The sequence below is a fragment of the Bolinopsis microptera genome, chromosome 5 (assembly GCF_026151205.1).
Source record: "Bolinopsis microptera isolate Bmic1 chromosome 5, MBARI_Bmic_1.0, whole genome shotgun sequence".
In the NCBI taxonomy this organism is placed as follows: domain Eukaryota; kingdom Metazoa; phylum Ctenophora; class Tentaculata; order Lobata; family Bolinopsidae; genus Bolinopsis; species Bolinopsis microptera.
In genome coordinates this window covers 12,008,159-12,030,428 of record NC_087076.1, presented here as the reverse complement: position 1 = coordinate 12,030,428, position 22,270 = coordinate 12,008,159, and the positions used below count along the sequence as shown (strand labels likewise).

At 39.0% G+C, this 22,270-nt stretch overlaps 3 protein-coding genes across 5 annotated transcripts in view; all 3 read right to left on the bottom strand.

Moving 5' to 3' along the window:
- The window catches only part of LOC134816059 (mucin-2-like), an 85,326-nt gene that overhangs the window by 946 nt on the left and 62,110 nt on the right, over positions 1 to 22,270 (bottom strand). For both annotated transcript variants that reach the window (XM_063824780.1, XM_063824781.1), the window contains exons 2-6: positions 5,046 to 8,605; positions 4,752 to 4,846; positions 4,428 to 4,565; positions 356 to 508; positions 102 to 218 (exon numbers count right to left, since the gene is read on the bottom strand). In XM_063824780.1, coding sequence (XP_063680850.1) covers positions 102 to 218; positions 356 to 508; positions 4,428 to 4,565; positions 4,752 to 4,846; positions 5,046 to 8,597 — 4,055 coding nt within the window. In that variant the 5' untranslated portion in view covers positions 8,598 to 8,605. The remainder of the gene's footprint in view (positions 1 to 101; positions 219 to 355; positions 509 to 4,427; positions 4,566 to 4,751; positions 4,847 to 5,045; positions 8,606 to 22,270) is intronic.
- LOC134816068 (inosine-5'-monophosphate dehydrogenase 1-like) overlaps positions 8,781 to 22,270 on the bottom strand; it is a 75,601-nt gene continuing 62,111 nt past the window's right edge. The window contains exons 2-12 of one of the 2 annotated variants that reach the window (XM_063824790.1): positions 16,934 to 17,068; positions 15,776 to 15,861; positions 14,849 to 14,977; positions 14,597 to 14,644; positions 14,446 to 14,476; positions 13,978 to 14,125; positions 13,708 to 13,846; positions 13,101 to 13,604; positions 12,760 to 12,980; positions 12,310 to 12,511; positions 8,781 to 10,208 (exon numbers count right to left, since the gene is read on the bottom strand). In XM_063824790.1, coding sequence (XP_063680860.1) covers positions 10,149 to 10,208; positions 12,310 to 12,511; positions 12,760 to 12,980; positions 13,101 to 13,604; positions 13,708 to 13,846; positions 13,978 to 14,125; positions 14,446 to 14,476; positions 14,597 to 14,644; positions 14,849 to 14,977; positions 15,776 to 15,861; positions 16,934 to 17,000 — 1,635 coding nt within the window. In that variant the 5' untranslated portion in view covers positions 17,001 to 17,068 and the 3' untranslated portion in view covers positions 8,781 to 10,148. The remainder of the gene's footprint in view (positions 10,209 to 12,309; positions 12,512 to 12,759; positions 12,981 to 13,100; positions 13,605 to 13,707; positions 13,847 to 13,977; positions 14,126 to 14,445; positions 14,477 to 14,596; positions 14,645 to 14,848; positions 14,978 to 15,775; positions 15,862 to 16,933; positions 17,069 to 22,270) is intronic. The other variant, XM_063824797.1, reaches the window with a different exon arrangement.
- On the bottom strand, positions 18,506 to 19,105 carry LOC134815450 (uncharacterized). The gene has a single exon (XM_063823985.1). It carries the CDS (start codon positions 19,103 to 19,105, stop codon positions 18,506 to 18,508), a length of 600 nt encoding a protein of 199 aa, XP_063680055.1.

Below are 22,270 nucleotides of genomic sequence, written 5' to 3'. Positions count from 1 at the left end.
CACATAACACGCGACAAAAACACATAACACGTGACAAAACTCATAACACGTGACAAAACTCATAACACGTGACAAAACTCATAACACGTGACAAAACTCACGCAGTTGCGAGGTCCGCCAAGTCCTCCTCGTCAGGATGGGTGTAGTCTGTTTCTACTTCTCTGTTCATCCTCTCATATATTACAGGGTAGGTGACAGCTAGCTTCCCCTTTATCGACCTGTACAGAACGTGTTATTTGTATTTTCCATTTATAATTTTCTTCATTATATAATCTGGAATCTGCTTGGATGCTCATTTTATCGGTAGGAGACAAACAAACGAAACTTGAAAACTATGTCCACCTAGAAAACTCACTGTATCCGTTTAAAAGCTGTGTCCACATCCCGCCTCATCTCCACCAAGAGACGGGTGTAATACTTAAAGTTCTGAGCAGCCTTGTCGTACTGAGCAGCTGATAACTGGTTACAGCTCTTTAGCTTCTCGTTAGTACATTCCAGTTTGTTTAACCTGTAAGATGAAAATTGAATAAGAAACCTATGATCTGGGTATGTTAACTCAAACTGCTATGTGGCGCAGTTCGTTGGTCGGCCTGCTTGTGAAATGCCTCGCATTCACAGGGTCCCGGGTTCGATTCCCGTCTGTGCCGCTAGCCACGGGGCGAGCGTCGTTGACGCTCTGCAAAGGGTTCCGTTGGACCTATGCAGCCCCCGGTCTACTCAGCTGAATCCTCGAGAAATCGTGTGTGAGGGTTAAATGAGGAGCTGTACATGATCAATACAGCGAAGCTTCGGGCGAAGAAAGTGTGGTATTTATATTAACAGTCGCTGGCCTTAGTACTTGATCTTTCGGTTTCTTGTAAGTGCCGCCTACAGCGTAACTATGTAGCCATGGTTGTCCGAAGTAAAGCATAAGGGTGGTCATTTCAGTTGATGGCCCTGCTGCAGCGCAGCTAAAACAGCAAATAAGTAAAATAAGTAAGTAAGCTAGTTTAAGTAAGGTATGTTACGGGAGTACATTGGTGCAGGTCGCTCGAATGATTGAGGAGACCTAATCAAGTCCCAAATCAATTATTATTACTGAGTCTATGAGTATCATGGGTGGCTCATCTGTGCAGCAATATTTTGCAGAGATATGAAGACTCAATTATGATGTTAAGATAACGTTCCGAATGTTATTTTTCTATCCAAGTCTACCCCATTCCACCTTTCGTCTGAGTTAACTCATTTTTCTAATATCCCTTACTCCACTAAGCATACTTAGCATCTAATTTTACCCATTTAATCAAATTTTGAAGGACAAGAGAACAGTTAAAGAATATTTTTGAAGGGTTATCTTGTTTATTAAATTTAATTTTCTTCTCAGCAAGAGAAGAGAGTGAACACGGAGACAACCAGGACTACTCTCATGCTGCTGCTCTGCAAGTCAGCTTCATTATTTTCCTGTTTGTGAACATGAACATCTAAACTTGTTCTATACTGGATTGGTTCTGCCTATTAGCAGGGTGTTCTATCGGGATGTGACACAAACAAATATAAACTCAGAATAAGAACTGAAACTTTAAAGCATGAATGAAGATAATATGTATAGATAATATTTAGACACGGCAGAACGGGATCTATCTCAAAACAGCAATGAGTGCCCCTGGGGAGGACTGATGAGGTGTCTGTCTTTGTTTAAACCCGAAATGCAGTTGAAGTATTTACACTTAAACAGATGTTTTAGAATTATGTAATGTAACGTGATGGAAATATTTTAAACGGTCATATCCTGTCCAAACCCATGATGCACTACATGAAGAATTCGTTGTAACTTTATTTGAAAAGCATTAATAGATCTGGATGCTGGTGATTTGCCAGATAATATGCTGGCGAGGTGCTAGATATGGTCAACCTACATTTTCCACCACAGTCTTTAATTGACATCTTTTTTCAAGTGATGCATGATACAAGAGCGACTCGTTGCGCGTTTTTTTATATTATCATTTATTCAACTATTGTTTACCTAAATTCAATAATGATCTCAACGACGGCTGGAAGAAAATATCTTCCTGGGCAGAACAGATAAACTCACTGCTTAGTCAGAAAAACCATTGTATAGAAACAAATAAAAATGTCCTGCTGGTCTAAAAAATATGTGGGTTTTGGTACTAACTTACTAACTGAAATCAGACAAGCATCAAAATAACAACACCTCTTATGAATCTTCTCGGAAACTTCAAAATACCACTACGCTAAATACTTTCTATTGTTCAAGACAATATGCTCTTCAGTTCATCCAACTGATCCAGTGCCTTTTTCAGGTCCATCTTCACTTCCTCCATCTCCTCAGCGTGTATAGTCATCAAGTCCTCCACCGTTTTACCCTGCTCCGAGACGAGGTCCTTGTAACCCCTTACATCCTGCACCAAGTCCCGAACCAGAGACAACACCTTGTTGATCAGGTAGCTATTTTTGACGGATTTATTGTCGAGAGGTTGGGATAGTTGTAGGGAAGGAAGCAGGCATATTATTGATATGATCAGAGAATGTCGGAGCATGTTCGTTGTAAAAGTAATATTTTTCACAATACTTCCTATTTTACGACGGCGGCAAATTCGGCGAATCAGTTAAATGGGAGTATGAAAACTTCTTTTTTGGAAAGTTTGTCAGACATTTTGCTGATCTGATTGTCTTGTTAAGCTATCTTTAAGAAACGTTTAAAAAATCGCTCTTACAACAGAAGATAATTGATGTTAAATCAATTCTGTTTTCGTGGCAAATTGATTTAACACTGCCATGAAGAAGACTGCTAACAATAGCTCTAACAGGAAATATAAAACAGATGGTCGAAAAGCCCCGCAGAAACGAAAAACAACTCCAACCACCTGTTTAAGCAACCTGGGCTATTTTTACGATCGTTGATGCCATGGTTTAATATAAATTATAAAAGCGCCCTTTCTGCGATTGATATGGGCATTGGGCAGCCCAATATGGTGAACATTATCAACTACGTGTGTTAACAGTTACAGAAAATGATTTTAAGACAGACTCCAGCAATAAAATACAAGAATACTACTAAATTAACACTGTTTACTATTTATTTTTGTGTCCCTCAAAAATTACTAAATTAACAACAGGTATACTTTTTATTTTTCAATGTCCCTCAGAATATTACTAAATTGGTGTTTAACCGAGGTATCAATTATATCTCGTCTTCACCGAAAGGTCCTGTTCCGAAGACTTGTATCTCCAGAAAATTGACGGTCATTGTCGCCGGCTGTTTGACATAAATTTTCGAGGCATAAACATCACCGCTCACTGGGATATTGTACAGATACTTCACCCCCTTCGTTACACCAACTAATGTATCATCAGCGTATATCAAGAGTCCAGGATTGCGACCATCACAGCACGATGAGGTTCTTTTCCAAAGTTTTACTGTATGGATCTTGAACCGAGCTCCTAGGTCTATCATCACCATCATGTTTGGACCCACTTGGTTATCAGCAGTGTGTTGGACAGGATTTATGCCACTTTCATCATCAGTCATTCTGTAAACACCATCCACCAGGAAGTCCGAGTGATATCTGTCACTTTGCGTACTGTTCTGCCACGTAAGTTTGTGCTGGGATATAAGTCGCACTTCAGATCTCATTACATCCATCCTGCTCTTCAGTCCATCCAACTGATCCAGTGCCTTTTTCAGGTCCATCTTCACTTCCTCGACATCTCTTCAGCGTGTTTAGTCATCAAGTCCTCCACCGTTTTACCCTGCTCCGAGACGAGGTCCTTGTAACCCCTTACATCCTGCACCAAGTCCCTTACAACCCAAGAGAGAGTGTTGTGACCACCCCCTAGCATGTTGTGCATCTCCTCTCTGAGGGACACGGCTTCTTCTCTGATCTGTAGTTGGAGGGTTGCTAAATCTAGAGATCCTGGTGGCTTATTGGTCTCCCCAGAGGCTTGGAGATCATGGGCTGTCAGCATACATAAGAGATATGTTAGTGAGAGAAACTGGCGGATCATATTTAATTGAAATAGCACTCACAAACACATTAAAGCAACTGAACCAAAATCGAAAATAACAGTTGATTCAGGTTAATTCCTACGTGGAGCATCGAGAGGGATGATAAATACTGTTATCTCACAATTTAATTAGTTTTACCCCGAACTTCGATCGTTCGCGTTGGTTCCTGACCAGACAAGACTCAAAATACGGTAGTTCTCCTACGTAATTCAATTTGTAATATATTATATAAGGATGGTTTCCTCCATTATCCTTTTCTTGTGAAGATTACCAGAATGAAAGATTACCAGAATGAAAGGTGAATTGTGATGATAATATTAAATACATCGTCAAATATTTCATTATTTGTTATAAACTTTAAGACTACCCAAGATGGTTCTTGAATAGTTAAATCAACAACAAGATCAAAGCAAGAGCTTACATGTATTTCTGTTTAGTGGTAATATAGATGACGTCATCCTTTGGTAGGACGGACGCCAGCCGGGAGATAAGCAGGTCAGAGGCTGGATGATCCTCGGAAATGTGTATCGAGTCTGGTACGCTCAGTCCACTAATTAAACTGGTAATTTGGGATTTGTTGTTATCGTAATTGTGTAATGAAACCATCTCAAATATATCATATAAATTATCAGCGGTATAATTAACTTTTCTCACATCAAATATGGGAGTTGAGATGGTATAGCCACTGGTTATTAAGCAGTGAATAGGAAACATGAATATTTTAGCTGATTAACAGATGTACTACCTGGAGGAGCGACCTCCTTGAAGAGGTACCGTGGTATCGTCAGTGTGGACCGTTAACTCCGACTCAAAACTCAAGTCTCCGTACGTTTCACTCGTCTGCAAAGAAATGGGGTTTTTTTACAGTTTACAATTTACATATGACATATACATTATACATTATACAACCGCGGTGAATCGGGGTTTAACTGTACATTGCTCATGATTAAACTAATTCTACAAATATTTCAAATATTTGTGCTAGCAACTAGTAACAAGCGATTAAACTAAATGAAGGAAACTCAATGATTATAGCTACCGTGTGCTCCCGACTAGAGATACTAGGAGGTAACTCAGAAGAGGGAGTAGACTCCACTGACGAGGAGTACTCCACTGGGTCCATCATTTTAAGAGCTTCAATGTCTCCCTCGGCTATCTGGAGGCTCGGTTTTATCACCACATTAGGGTACATGCAGCGGGAAACTTGAGGCTGCTTAGAGGTTTCCGGTGAGGTTTCTTCCTCCGGGATCGTTGATTCTGAATCTGGTTGCTCCTGTACATCTAAAGAAGCTGCATTTGAATAGTCCTGAATTTTTGAAGATGGAAGAGCTTGTTGCTCCATAATTTCCGAAGAAGCAGTTTCTACTTGATTCGGAATTTCTGCAGAAGTTATATCTGCTTGGTTCTGTATTTGTGTTTCTGAAGCTGGGATATCTGATTGCTGGATTTCTGATACTGGAATATCGGGGTTCACCTGATCCGTCATTTCAGAAGCCAGTGCATCTTCTTGGTTTGAAATTACTTCAGTCTGAGAATCAACATCTAGTCGCTCCGTCATTTCAGAAGCCAGTGTATCTTCTTGGTTTGAAATTACTTCAGTCTGAGAATCAACATCTAGTCGCTCCGTCATTTCAGAGGCCAGTGTATCTTCTTGGTTTGAAATTACTTCAGTCTGAGAATCAACATCTAGTCGCTCCGTCATTTCAGAGGCCAGTGTATCTTCTTGGTTTGAAATTACTTCAGTCTGAGAATCAACATCTAGTTGCACCGTCATTTCAGAAGCCAGTGTATCTTCTTGGTTTGAAATTACTTCAGTCTGAGAATCAACATCTAGTCGCTCCGTCATTTCAGAGGTCAGTGCATCTACTTGGTTTGAAATTACTTCAGTCTGAGAATCAACATCTAGTCGCTCCGTCATTTCAGAAGCCAGTGCATCTACTTGGTTTGAAATTACTTCAGTCTGAGAATCAACATCTAGTCGCTCCGTCATTTCAGAAGCCAGTGTATCTTCTTGGTTTAAAATTACTTCAGTCTGATAATCAACATCTAGTCGCTCCGTCATTTCAGAAGCCAGTGTATCTTCTTGGTTTGAAATTACTTCCGTCTGAGAATCAACATCTAGTTGCACCGTCATTTCAGAAGCCAGTGTATCTTCTTGGTTTAAAATTACTTCAGTCTGAGAATCAACATCTAGTCGCACCGTCATTTCAGAAGCCAGTGTATCTTCTTGGTTTAAAATTACTTCAGTCTGAGAATCAACATCTAGTCGCTCCGTCATTTCAGAGGCCAGTGTATCTTCTTGGTTTGAAATTACTTCAGTCTGAGAATCAACATCTAGTTGCACCGTCATTTCAGAAGCCAGTGTATCTTCTTGGTTTAAAATTACTTTAACAGTCTGAGAATCAACATCTAGTTGCTCCGTCATTTCATAGGCCAGTGTATCTTCTTGGTTTAAAATTACTTCAGTCTGAGAATCAACATCTAGTCGCTCCGTCATTTCAGAGGCCAGTGTATCTTCTTGGTTTGAAATTACTTCAGTCTGAAAATCAACATCTAGTTGCACCGTCATTTCAGAGGCCAGTGTATCTTCTTGGTTTGAAATTACTTCAGTCTGAGAATCAAAATCTAGTTGCTCTTGAATTTCAGAAGCCAGTGTATCTTGTTGAATTTCTGAAGAAGCAACAACTGCTTGAATGGGTATTTCTGAAACAGGAGCTTTCAGTTTCTCGCTAATTTCAGATTCGTGAGTATCCTTTGGCGCCTTTCTTTCTAAATCAGCTGCATCAGCTTGCCCTGAAATTTCTGAAACAACAAAACCTGCCCTAGAGGGAAGAATTTGGAGTATGTCATGAAGGTCTGAGTTCGAAATCTGAGTTTGTTCTAACATAACTGAACTTTCGGTTAATTGCTCAACTCTAGTAGCTTGTTCCGAGGATTGTGAAGGAGTAACAACTATTTTCTCAGCGGGTTCTTCAGAAACTTTAGTTTTATCTGACAGCTTTAGCTCTGAGGTTGAAATGTTTATCTGGTTTGAAGATGCTTGTTGGGCATCAGAAGGGCAACCTTCATAGTTACCTGGAAGTTGAGAGACAGTTACATCGTATTGCTCAGGTATTGGAGTGTATATCACTGTTTCTGTAGAAAGTTGTAGGGAGCTCGTTGATTGCACCTCAAGATTTCCAGATTCTTCGGTTGAGTTAGAAGTAGCACCATCCTCTGTTTCAGATATCAGTGATTCGGTTCCAGAACCGTCAACAGGTGTAACAGTATCGAATAAATGGTTTTCAGTTTCACTATTAGGAGGAAGTATTGCTTCGTCAACCATTTCAGTTAAAGGTGATTCCAGATTCGTAGTCCCTAAGGAGTTAGTAGACAACTGATCCAGTGTATTTTGGATTTTTGAAGTAGGGGAGGAAACTTCATCCAACAAATTAGGCGAGGGGGGTAGTTTAGATTCGTCTGAATAATCAATGTTAGAACTTTGTTCTTTTGACGCCTCATCATCTTGAAAGGACCCTTCATCTAAACCGGGCGTTGTATTTGAATATGGTTCTGATTTCCAGTTATTTTTCTGATCAAAAGACACAGAAGGACTGATGACAGTATCCACAGACATGGCTTCTTGAGAAACTTCAGTTTGGACGGTCTCCACAGAGGTGGTCATCAGCTCCAAAGACGTCTCCAGTATTCCAACACCACCCTCCTCCTCCTCTGCTACTGTAGAGCTGTCTGGCATTTCATCAAACGCTTCATCTTCTGCAGAACCAGGACCCTCTTGAAGGGAGTATGGTAGGGTAAAGTCCGGACTCTGAGAAGATGTACCGAGGATGGCGATAGAAGAGACGGAAGACCTGATGGAGACCGTAGTGTCGTTACTGAGGGAGTTTCGTGCTCTTACGTGGTCGACATGATCAGTGATGTGCTCGGATGATCCGATAACGTTGATAGAAGATGAAGCAGGAAGGATGTCTATACTATCCGCCCTTTCTGTTAAGTTAGAAGAGGGATCCTCATCAATCACATTTTCTTCGCCACTGTCTTCTAATAACTCGACAGAACTTTGAGTTTTGAAAATTCTTGGATTGGAATTCGCAACGTTCAGATCTGGTACCGATCCTCGGGAAGAGGTTTTCGACAACTCAGCATCAGACACAACCACACTTACTGAACCCTCACCAAAACCTACTCCCTCAATACTTTCCATACTCCTGAAGATCGCATCTTTGGGATTGTGGTGGATCTTGCTGGGAGTGGACGCCACAACAGTCCTCTCTAGGTCACTCTGGTCACCTTCCACGGAGGTGTCAACACAAGAGTAGAAGCTGTCTGTACCACCTTTACAGGTGGTGAATGAAGCGTTCCGGACAGAATGAAAGGTTTGATCTGGAACTGAGATGTCACCAGGACTGGTAGGTGAGGATTCAATAGGACTGGTAGGTGAGGATTCAATAGGACTGGTGGGTGATGATTCAATAGGACTGGTGAGTGAGGATTCACCACAATTTGAGGAGGAGATTGCAGTTTGGTTTTCTTGAGGAGGTTGTCTTGGGTACGTTATCGGTTGCTGTTCTGCGCATTCCGAGCCATCCATTTCATCCTGCTAATGTATAAAATGGGATTTAATTGACCATTGTATTGGATCTTGTGTGCAGTTTAATTATAATAATAGTGCACCTTTACTATTACTATTTGAAACCAAGAGCCAATCGTGGAATTGTGTGATTGATGTTACGAATTATCTGTGTGTTTAATAGAGATCATTGAAGCTACCAAAGAACGAGGGACAGGGATCATTTTAATAAAAATAACATTTTATTCTCAGCTGTCAAATAGCACGGGAGGGGGGCACAAAGGGTTAAATAAACTGTGTACATCTAAAATAGTATACTTGGGGAAAAGCGACTTTTCAATTACGAAACTGTAAAAGAACTCTTTAACTTTAATTCATTAAAATAGTTGGAAAATCATTATCCTTATCTATCACTGAAATAAACCAGACACATGAATAAACTGTCAAAATAGCATGCAGAAATCCTTAACCGAATAGTGTAAAACAACGATTCGCGAACCGTCGAACCATTTACATCATAAACAAAAACCGCGTGAAAACCTTGCTTGGTCTCAAATTTAAATTAAATATCAAGATACCTTCGCTAACTACATTTTCACTACGTATGAGACGAATGTGTATTCAAGGGATGATTTAGTTACAAGGAGCTTAACTATAATGTACATTGTTCAGTGTACACATGTATATAATTGTCCCCTTATAATAGGATGAATAAGACTTGCTATACGGCAAAACACACGTGTGTCACACGTGACAAATATATGTGTCCACACGTGACGTATGTTTGCATATTTCATTGGTCGCTATGACAATCATCAGTGAGAATAGATTTGTACACCTCCCCATTAGTTCAGTGAAAATGTCAAGCCCTAAACAGACCCGGCAAACCAGGACGGTTTAAATCTGGTAGAACTGATGTTGTATTGTAAACTTCCAGGCTTTAATGTACAGCACTCATCTCAGGACGAATCATCAACCTAGAAGACACATTCGCGAACATGCATAGGGATGCTAGTTATTAGGGAAACACGCAGTATAGTATTGAAAGTCAAGCATGTGATAGTCTTACAAATATTTTCAAGACAGTTCATATCTATAGAGTGGCTAGATTTATGTATTTACAAAAATTAAAAAACCTGCAGAAAATAAGTTTAAAACCCATCAAATTAATAACTAACAATACCTATACAATAATTCACAGGGTTTGTTACATATACATTGCAGAGTAGACAAAATAACGGCAGATTATATTTCGTTCGATAGAGTTAAATTTGACAAATTAAATCATAAAAGAAACCCTTGATTTAAACTGAAATTTTAAAAATAGGACTATCAATAGCAACAAATTCGAAACTGAAATGAGATTTCAGTCTGTCCGAGAGTGGACAGATGTTTCACTCTAAATCTTGGTTTAGAGTGAAAAATCAATTCAGCTAGCAACAGTTCGACTCAATTAAATTGACGCAAAATTCATGGCTAATCTGACAACCTATAATCTTATTATGATATTAAGAAATCAAACTTAAAATGAAGTGTTCCTATAATAAGTGAGGAGGTTTGTTCAATAGAATCTCAGGTTGACCTCGGCTCAACGTTTGTTAAGTTTTGTAGCTCTATAACTTGACCAGGTCTCTGGAATGACAATAACGTTAGTTGGGAAAGTTATAAATATTATTAAATTATAAAAACCCATTACATCACCTCCCAGTACCCGCAAATCAAACCCGGAGATCACATAAAACACCCCCACACCACCCACGGCCCACACCCATCCCCCGACCCCCACCACTAACCATGTAACCAGTATGTTGTGTGTTGTATGTGACGGCCCCCACCACTAACCAGTAACCAGTATGTTGTGTGTTGTATGTGACGACCCCCACCACTAACCATGTAACCAGTATGTTGTGTGTTGTATGTGACCACTAACCATGTAACCAGTATGTTGTGTGTTGTATGTGACGGCCCCCACCACTAACCATGTAACCCGTATGTTGTGTGTTGTATCCCCCGACCCCACCACTAACCATGTAACCAGTATGTTGTGTGTTGTATGTGACGACCCCCACCACTAACCATGTAACCAGTATGTTGTGTGTTGTATGTGACGACCCCCACCACTAACCATGTAACCAGTATGTTGTGTGTTGTATGTGACCACTAACCATGTAACCAGTATGTTGTGTGTTGTATGTGACGGCCCCCACCACTAACCATGTAACCCGTATGTTGTGTGTTGTATCCCCCGACCCCACCACTAACCATGTAACCAGTATGTTGTGTGTTGTATGTGACCCCCACCACTAACCATGTAACCAGTATGTTGTGTGTTGTATGTGACGACCCCCACCACTAACCATGTAACCAGTATGTTGTGTGTTGTATGTGACCCCCACCACTAACCATGTAACCAGTATGTTGTGTGTTGTATGTGACGACCCCCACCACTAACCATGTAACCCGTATGTTGTGTGTTGTATGTGACCACTAACCATGTAACCAGTATGTTGTGTGTTGTATGTGACCCCCACCACTAACCATGTAACCAGTATGTTGTGTGTTGTATGTGACGGCCCCCACCACTAACCATGTAACCAGTATGTTGTGTGTTGTATGTGACGACCCCACCACTAACCATGTAACCAGTATGTTGTGTGTTGTATGTGACCCCCACCACTAACCATGTAACCAGTATGTTGTGTGTTGTATGTGACGACCCCCACCACTAACCATGTAACCAGTATGTTGTGTGTTGTATGTGACCCCCACCACTAACCATGTAACCAGTATGTTGTGTGTTGTATGTGACGACCACCACCACTAACCATGTAACCAGTATGTTGTGTGTTGTATGTGACGACCCCCACCACTAACCATGTAACCAGTATGTTGTGTGTTGTATGTGACGGCCCCCACCACTAACCATGTAACCAGTATGTTGTGTGTTGTATGTGACCCCCACCACTAACCATGTAACCAGTATGTTGTGTGTTGTATGTGACCACTAACCATGTAACCAGTATGTTGTGTGTTGTATGTGACGGCCCCCACCACTAACCATGTAACCAGTATGTTGTGTGTTGTATGTGACCCCCACCACTAACCATGTAACCAGTATGTTGTGTGTTGTATGTGACCACCACTAACCATGTAACCAGTATGCTGTGTGTTGTATGTGACCCCCACCACTAACCATGTAACCCGTATGTTGTGTGTTGTATGTGACGGCCCCCACCACTAACCATGTAACCAGTATGTTGTGTGTTGTATGTGACGGCCCCCACCACTAACCATGTAACCAGTATGTTGTGTGTTGTATGTGACGGCCCCCACCACTAACCATGTAACCAGTATGCTGTGTGTTGTATGTGACCCCCACCACTAACCATGTAACCCGTATGTTGTGTGTTGTATGTGACGGCCCCCACCACTAACCATGTAACCAGTATGCTGTGTGTTGTATGTGACGACCACCACCACTAACCATGTAACCAGTATGTTGTGTGTTGTATGTGACGACCCCCACCACTAACCATGTAACCAGTATGTTGTGTGTTGTATGTGACCCCCACCACTAACCATGTAACCAGTATGTTGTGTGTTGTATGTGACTGCCCCCACCACTAACCATGTAACCAGTATGTTGTGTGTTGTATGTGACCACTAACCATGTAACCCATCCCCACCACTAACCATGTAACCAGTATGTTGTGTGTTGTATGTGACTACTAACCATGTAACCAGTATGTTGTGTGTTGTATGTGACGGCGATGTAGCCGAGGTATACCACCAGACTCATGTATATGATCAGGAACAAGGTCACTAGCACGTACACGGGCATAGAGTCAGGTAGGAGCTGAAGGTAGGTGAAGACAAAGTAGCTGTTGATGCACATTACCCCTGCTGCTAGCAGCCACATCAGAGTACAGGATATCCTGCGATATTTCTATCTAGTCTAGACTTGTAGAATTATAGAAGTGATATTTTGGCTACAGTAATTATACTTAGTGCTTTAAATTTCAATTTGGGATATCACGAAGCGATAAACATCAGATTGGGCTATTAATATGAAACGATGAACATACAAAGTTGTGAAATATTGATATTATAAAATTGAGTGACATGTAGCGTGTCGAAATAAAATCAGCATCCAGTTTAATTTAAACAAATTGCCCGTACTCACTTGCTCATAGCAAACTCCCCCATAATCTTGTAACTGCCAGTAAAAGTAAGAATTGGAATTAAAGCAAAAGGTAACTGCAAACTCTGAAGGACATTCAACATCTCATTCCAACCACTGAAATTAGCTCCACTGATTATTGCTAGGGAGAGTGTCGGTCCAACAGCTATCAATCTGGTCACTAGAACTCGGACCCATCGAGGCCATTTTAGCAACAGAAATCCCTGAGAAAAAACTTAGCTAGAACAGAAAATGTTTACAGAAATGAAAAGCTTTCGTGGCGATCAAATCACATAGTTATATCTTAGATTAACGCTTTACTTTATATTTAAAACTCCACTGACCTCCATAACAAATTGTCCAGAGTAAGTTCCGGTCATAGTGGAACTCTGGCCAGCAGCCAACAAACCAAGACCCCAAATAACAGCTGCCACTTTACCGTAACAGTTCTCCAGGAATACTCCAGCTGATTGCAAGTTAATTGACTGGTTATCAGTGTCATTCAGTTGGGCCCACGCCTGCGCTTTGCACTCTGCAGTCGACTTGTTGCCCGGAAAGTAGCCCTGCGCAAACACTGACACAACAAACATGTTGACCATGAAACTGGCGCTGAGCGCTATTGCTGCCTCGATGAAGTAGTACATGTTAGCTTCTCGTATCTTGTCCACCCTCCGTCTATCTATCTCACGTGACCGAACGAGAGCGGAGTGGAGGTAGAGGTTGTGAGGCATAATAACTGCTCCAACTATTCCCACTGCTTGCTTGATGACGTAGACACCGCAGCCTTTACACCAGGGTACGAAGAGACCAGCTGCTAGCTTAGCTGGGTCGGGTGATGCTATCGCAAACTGAGGGAAATTTTTCTATTAAATATATAGATTTTAACAGGTTTCATTCTGTCTTTTCAATCTATTGACAGGTTTATGTTGAAACTGAGCAATAAGTATTCACCTCTGTGCCGAATGTCATTGCCATGACTGCGATGAGAAAGCCAAAGAAAGCTTCTAATTTTCTTAGACCATATTTGTCAAGAAGAAGAAATATAAAAGTGTCGCACACTGTTATCAATGTTCCAGCGTATAACGGGATCCTGAAATGGACCTTCAATTAGAAACCTGTTTACAGATAAAAAGATCTCAGCTTTCCCTTCGAATATTCGAATGTTATCGAAGCTTGTAAAACCATTAATTAAACTTTATCGATTAATTATCATAATTATACCTTCCGTTTGATAGGAGCAGATAAGCGATTGCTGTGCCAATTACTTCCTGCATGTCACTCCCGATTATGGCGATTTCTACCATAATCCAAAGCAGAATGCGAGGTTTTCTTGGGTACTCGTCACGGCACACTTCCGCTAGGTGTTTACCTACACGAGGGTGAGGATATGATTAATTGCATTGTGCCCTGTCCATGATTAGATCACGTTCGTGACTATTTGGATCTTTTTGTTGTTTACAAATATAATATTGTTGACGTATGTTATGATCGAAAAGTTTGGTCGTGACCAAACTGCTGAAACTTCTTTATAACATGCGCGCATGTCATACGAAGTTCGCGCGCGCAGTGATTGACTGCCACTAGCATCGCCACGAGGTCAACAAGAGGCTTCGAAGACATGACAATTGACAATCGCACAAACATTTGCAATAACTACAGCGTTTAGTGGCAAAGCTAATCATAGCTTACCGGTAACAACTCCCAATCTGGCTGCTAGCCTCTGAAACAGGTATGTTTTACAAAACAGACCTTATGATGTACTCATGTACCGACAAATCGTCTAACTAGGAATACGAGAAATAAATTACATGTACTAAAAGAGAATTTATCAAGATCAAACCTGCAGTAAGAGTCCAACGAAAGTTGACAAGAGCAGCACCCACAACAACTGAAAGATAGAGCCACTATATTATTGGGTACAATATTCGGACCATATGCGTAAATTTAATTGATAACGATTCAATATCGTGCCCAAAATAACGAAAGCAAAATTTCAAATCAGCATCTAATAGGTTGGTTAAAAAAACCTCAAGTTGTTGAAATCCCTGCAATACCTCTAATTGGACTACAACTGATAAGGCGATAAGCTTACCTTGTACTCAGAAGCAGCCCCCGCTTGTAAATCACTCTCAACATTCCCCGGGTCCAGGTAGGCTATACTCATGAGAAATCCTGGCCCTGTGAAGGCCCACAATTTGCTCCAGCTGAATTTAGCAGGGTCCTGTAAATATTAGTGCATTATAGTGTATTGTAGTGTATTGTAGTGTATTGTAGTGTATTGTAGTGTATTGTAGTGTATTGTAGTGTATTGTAGTGTATTGTAGTGTATTGTAGTGTATTGTAGTGTATTGTAGTGTATTGTAGTGTATTGTAGTGTATTGTAGTGTATTGTAGTGTATTGTAGTGTATTGTAGTGTATTGTAGTGTATTGTAGTAAATATTAGTGTATTATAGTGAACTGTAGTGTATTATAGTGTATTATAGTGTATTATAGTGTATTGTAGTGTACTGTAGTGTATTGTAGTGCAAAGGCAATACTTTGTACTAATACTAATACGCTCACATAACATCTTTCAAGTTATAAATAAATCGACCATTTATTTATTGGATGAGTGTAACTTTCATAACAATTGTATGATTTGTAGTAATTAAGATGTTAGCTTCTATTGTGAGGCTATACAAGCTGTACAATCACTTGTGGCCACTAAAAAAGTTATAGTATTTGAAACGGCCGACGTTACTGCTGATAAAACATAAATCAACTGTTGTATGCCAACTAGAAATTTGTTTTTAAACAAATTTTTATGAAGGTTTTATTCAGAGTGTATCGTGAAGTTAAATGTGTAGATAAGTGAACACATATTATCGAGGAGATACATAGTACGGTCTTTCTGTACTGGAACTAACGGAATAAAAATAATAACAAATATATCTATTAACTAAGTAAAACACAATTTAAATTAATTATTAATTACATAATTAACTTAATTATTAATTACATAATTACTTAATTACTCACCCCCTCATCAGGTATGGTTACTTTCTCAGATGTGAAGTAAGTTGTGAACTCATCCTCTGTACTTGTTACCGGGGGTATGTCTGATTCTGTGAAAGAGACACTATTTTAAGTGTCAATGAATATTAAATAGAATCGTTCAAAATATCGCCCCCATCTGTCAAATAAGATGAGCACCCAAACACGATAAACACATAATAGTCAACTATGTCTGCAATTAATTGGACCCAATACATCGAATTATAGATATACCTTACTCGGGATTATTACGACGGGTTTATTAACGACCGGTTAAAATATGGTTCGGGAAAAATATGGCGAAATTGCTCAAAACCCACCACATTTTCCCGGTCGCCATTTTACCGGTGTCCAACCTTTCAATTTTAGATTCAAAAATTTGGTCTCAGATGTAAATTTCCTTATTAGAGATAAGCAAGTTTAGAAATTTTCGCATTGCTAAAACTTGTGAAACAAGTCGAATTATCAATAATTGTTGAAAGTAGTGTATCAAATAACCATTATGCCTCAATTTGTAGAAAATCTTCGAAAGAATGCATCGTTCACATTGTTTAGAATTATGAATAAATGACTGATGAAACTGATTCATGTTATTGACAGTTTTAATTAATTCAAGTTTTAATTTAACTTTTACTTTTACTTTGAGTCCTATTTCATTATGTAGAGATAGTCAATACCTAAGAAATTAAAAATTGGCCTATTTAAATCAACTTTGACAATAAGGATATATGACAAGAATTGGGCAAAAAGGTGAATTTTTTGCAATTTTAGCCAAATGAAGTCGAAAAACCTACAACAAGTGTTCCAATAGGCTTCTTTAGTGAATATAAGACAACGATTAAAATATGAGCACCCATACCCCTTGGGAACCCTAAAAGCTGAGTCGGCGGGTTTATTAACGACCGGTGAAAATGTGGTTCGGGAAAAATATGGTGAAATTACCCTAAACCCGCCACTTTATCCCGGTCATAATAATCCCGAGTAAGGTAAATCACAACTTTAATGAGCGCTAAATAATAATATGGCGTATCTTATGTAAATAGGATTAAGGAAGAATCATTGTGTAATTGTGTAATTGTATCAAGACAATGAGTGAGTGTATATATCTAAATTAAGTAATTATCAAGTAATTATCTAAATTACCGTAATCACTGTCTGAATCATCAGGGAGGAGCCTTTCAACGTCTGAAGGGCGTGTCCGTGTCACCATGACAACCAAACACCCAATAGACTACTACTATAGAGTCACTACATAACTACTGTCATACAGGGTAACCTACAGAATAGTGAGGTTATTGAATTATTAATTATAAAATAATTAATAGCATGATGCTATGCGACTGATAACAGTCGTAAAAACAACATTTTGGAATTTCTAGCTAGCTGTAGCTATGCACCTGTTTCCACTCTAACAACCTAACAACTCCAAAAGTGCATTTATATGATAATTTCAACTTTACTAAAGGCAAATTTATCTGTGTTTTGTTCGATAAGCTCCATTTTAATTGTTTCAATAATATCTTATCTTGTGTGAGTTTTTGACTTTGAATTAATAACACTTATTATATATATTTTTGAGTAAACATTGGGCTGGTACTTCGGGCCGGTCCCCAACAACAACAAAAAATGTTTTGAAATTGCTGAGACTTCCATTTTTAATTAAGATTTACATACAGATAGGTCACCATTTTCAACAGAACTATCGTAAGCGCTGACCTTAGACCAGCAATAAATTCGGTAAGGAACATCATATCGATGGGATCAAAAACAGCTGATAGATATTACTCCCTTCTATTAAGAATAACTAAAAAGTCAATTTCGAGTAAATTTTCGTGAAGACACCCCCCCCCCCCCTGCCCCTGCACCTGCCCCCTTTAATGTCAAGACACAGACGGTCACTTAGTAGATCGTTGGTTTGGGGTAGTCGTTTTTTTAACGACCAATACAATATGTAAGAAAATAATAATTTTGTTCCCCACCATTGCCGGTTGGCGAAAAGATTGCATATATGGCGCTAGGGGGATGGAATAAGTCTGCTCCTTTGCAATATAGACCACTCACCTATAACTCTGTGTGTAGGAGGCGTCTGTTTTGCTGCACACCAATCATGTGTTATTTAATTACACGCATAGCAACCAGCATTTTGCGAATTTGGACCCCTCTATGGTTTTAAATACGCGGCGTACATCTTTAATTGGCATATAAATTTTGTTTAAGATGCTGATATCCATTAAAAATTTCAGATTTTAACGTTATTTACAATTATCATTATACGAGATAATTATCATGGTACAACTACATTGTAGAGAAAGTCGTGCGTGGTGTGTCCACGGTTAAAATATAATAAAATGTATTTATTTTACAAATCAAATCAGCATTTTTATACATCAGACCAAGTAGCTATATAATAAATTACTATGTCACGGGGTAGACAGCAAATCTGTAACATCTCGTAACAAGATTTAAACTAATCCAAATTACAAACCTTATAATTATATTTCATATGGTTTTTATTTATAAAATTAAGTTTTTAATTAAGTTTTACATGTTCTATCAACATCATACTAATACAAACATCATAATATTATAATGTACCTAACCTGTGATAATGTAAAAAGGCGGTCATCACAACAAATCTGAAAACTCTGAATGGTTCATGAATCAGAACAATCTCTGCTCACCATTTTGACAAACGAATAATAGTGTCCACACTGTTTAGGAGTTCTCGACATGAAACTCTTCCAAAACATGGATAAGCTCAGACAGATCCCCCAACACAACATGTGCTCCAGCACTGTCCAGATCCTCCGCAGACCCGACCCCCGTAGTAACCCCCACCACCAGCCCATACCCTCCGTTCACCCCAAACTGCATGTCTGTGGGCGTGTCTCCCACCATCACCACGTTCTTACTCTCCACTGCAAACTGAGCACACAGCTTCTCTGCTGACAGCTTGTTCGGTTTAGGTGGGAACTCCTCGTAGTTGGTGGCACACATTACAAAGTCTACCTGCTCCCTGATGGAGTTATCGTCCATAAACATGTCCACTCCTTTGTCACAGTCTGCTGTAGCCAGTACAATAGAATAGTCTCTCTCTTTCAGACCCTCAAATAAACCCCGCACGTCAGTCAAGGGGAATTTACCATCTCCCTCACGTCTACACGAGTCTATGATATTGTTTTTCAGGTCGGTGTCCTCACTGATGCGTTGTAGAGTTGCGTTAAACCCTTCTGTTAGTTCCTTGCGTACCTCTCGTTGGCTGCATTCCGCAAACGTTCCTAAACCAATCTTACCGTTATTTAGGTCAACACCCATGTTTTTTAAAATCTTGCTAATGTCTCGTTCTACTGCCAAAGCAGATGCCTCTGCTAACCCAGCTTTTAAGCGTTGGCACCATGCCAACCATGGTTTGTCGAATGAAAGTAATGTGCCATCCTTGTCAAACACGATTAGTTTAGAAGTATCAGACAAGTTTCTGGTTGGTTGTAGTAGAATCCTGGAGGTACATTGTGTAATGCTGAGAGCTCGAAACATCTCTCAGCCACCAGTTTTCTTCTGTGCTATCCTAGATAATTAAATTTAATCGTATTCAATATATTCATGAAGGATGATGAAGCTAATTATACATCATGCTATTATATTCAGTAATATTCAATATATAGGTAGGATTATTGAGACGAATAATATTGGCGTTTAAACTTAGATTACATTAAACAACAATAAAATAAATGAATAAATTCTAGCATTTATAACACACTTAGCCAATGCACTGAAGAAAAATCTGGAAAATATATATATACTAGAAAACCCGTGGTCACAGGGAGAAAGCTAATAGAATTTTTTGTTAGTAAGTTTAAATTGCGTCAAAAATTATCCTACACAACTGAAGATACAGCCAATTAAAATGTTGCTCGTACTAAACAAATTGTATTATCAACAAAACCAATCAAAATGACGTTAAAACAATCATTGCACGTGCACGTGCGTGTAATAACTTAATAACCCTCGTTACCATGCAGTTACTAAGCAAATTCATATTTTTCATCTAATTTGCACGTGGGCGGTCGTACGTACAGTGTACAAAGGGAATTCTCTGAATTATAGTAGAAACTAGGTGTCGACCCGAACGCAACCCAAAGAGATTTTTACAGCATGTGATTGATTTAATTAATCGAAACTTATTACAATTCGTAAGCCGTGAATGAATGAGAAAATAGAGCGACCGATTTCATTCTCGTATCATCTTGCATATTTTGCAGACGCGGTCAATCAAATTAATATCATTTCCTTTTCGTTGGAAAAGAGAGACATTGGCAGCGGTCCACTCTACCCATGATTATGGGTTTTGGTCAAATTTGTTTCTCTTTAATACAATTCACCTGGTGGATTCGTGTAGTGTTTTTGAGTCTCATGATTTGATAGTTCTTTTATTCAAATTTTTCATTGTTTCTGAATAGACTCAGTGAAGACAGATTCTAATGGAAACAAATAGCTGAATTTATTCACCTGTTACAACAACTTCAGCTACATTTATGTTCCCTATACTCTTGCTGAGCTTTACAGTGTCCCCGTCAGTGTCACAGATCAGTGTGTAGATCTGGTCTGCCTGCTCTAGTCCGTATGTTAGTTGAAGTGTCCCGCAGGAGCTCTGTTTTACCTCTCCTTGGTACACTGACACATCTACTTCGTTATGATCATCCACACACATCTTAAACTGAGCTTCATTCTCTGCACACCATTGACTTTCAGGACGGTTTTGGTACCAGTTGGTTTAAAATTGGTGGTAGATAAGGACCTTGTGGATAAAGTAGGTTCCATCAAACTCTAACTTTATCCAGCCTGCTCCGTTATCAGCCTTTGTAGCTGCCATAGTTGAGAGGTCTTTATCGATTGCATGTGTTGCTGCAAATTTTTCCTCGTTGCCAATAAGTGTTTCTCCTTGTGTAACCTTTGTGGGGGTTAACTCTGCGACTGCCGACTTTAGCTTTAGACCTGAAGTATCACAATTAAAATACTGCACATTTACCTATTTGATACAAATTCGGAGAATTTAGTACTTATATTACTTATATTTATTATGAATACTTTTATGTTGGTCAAACGTATTTTTATATATGACTAGAAAACCCGTGGTAACAGGGAGGAACCTAATAGTATTCTTTGGAAGTAAGTTCAAATCGTTTCAAAAAGTATTCATCCCCACCGAAGATACAGCCGATAAAAATGTAGCTCGCACTGAACACAACGTAATTACCACAAAACCGATCAAAATGACGTTAAAACAATCTTTGCACGTGCATGTGTGCATTAAAACACCGTTGCTATGGAACGTTTTGGTTGTTACCTAAATTCCTATTTCTCGCCTAATTTGCACGTGGGCGGTCGTACAGACATACAGAAACAATTCTTTGAATTATAGTAGAGATAATATATATCTATATATCTATATTATATTTTAAACTTGACGAAATTTCCCCGGCAACGGGGACATAGAAGAAAAAACACCGAAAATCGACCTCAAAATGATCCTCTGGTGATGCCAAACCCAGCTCGCAAATGGAGTTGAAACCTCGCCATTTTTAGCAGGGTTGTAGAAAAAGGATAGGAATAGGCTATAGCATTCTTAGAATTTTGATTTAGGCTTTAGATTTTTTATAATTAACGTCGGAAGTGAGGTAAAATAACCGTTAGAATAATGTCGTTATTTTAGCAAAGGTTTACTGCGCTGTTGCGTAGCAACGTTAAAATGCACGTGCGCGAGCAAGAACATCTTAACAACGCGCGTTGTTATGCTGTATGCTACGTCATAATTTCAAAACTAGCTCACATTTACGCTCACGCTATGACTTATATTCATAACTTTGGTTGTGATTGGTATTTTTTGATGCGGTAAAAAGTATCGTTTTGGGAATCCGAATACTAACAACGCTGTCGCCATTGTTAAATAAATTCCATTATGTCTACTGTATAACAGAGCTGTATGATGAAGAGAAATTAAAACATAACTGATTTTTAAAATTTCCTCGAACAAAGCTTTCGACTAGCGGGTTTCTAGTACTGTATATAATATAGTCGATTCGACAGATTGTTGTAAAATTGTAATAGAATTTAGAATGTTTAGTAAAATTAAATAAATGTTAAATGAAGATTTAATATATAAAATATAAAACCGGGTTATAAATTAAATACACTTTAATTGTAATATAACACTTTTATAAATGTCTACTTTTATAATGCCCACTTTTATAATAACCTGATTAAAAAGGGTCGTTTTTAACATTCAACAGATGTACTACAATTTTAAAAAAATGCCAGTAATCATGGAGAAACAATCCGAAATATTTGATAAAATATTAGATAAATTATTTGATAAAATATTTGATAAATTATTTGATAAAATATTTGATAAAATATTTGATAGAATATTGCTGCCCTGTCTGGGATGCAGCCAAGACCATGGACATAGAGGCTATAGAAAAC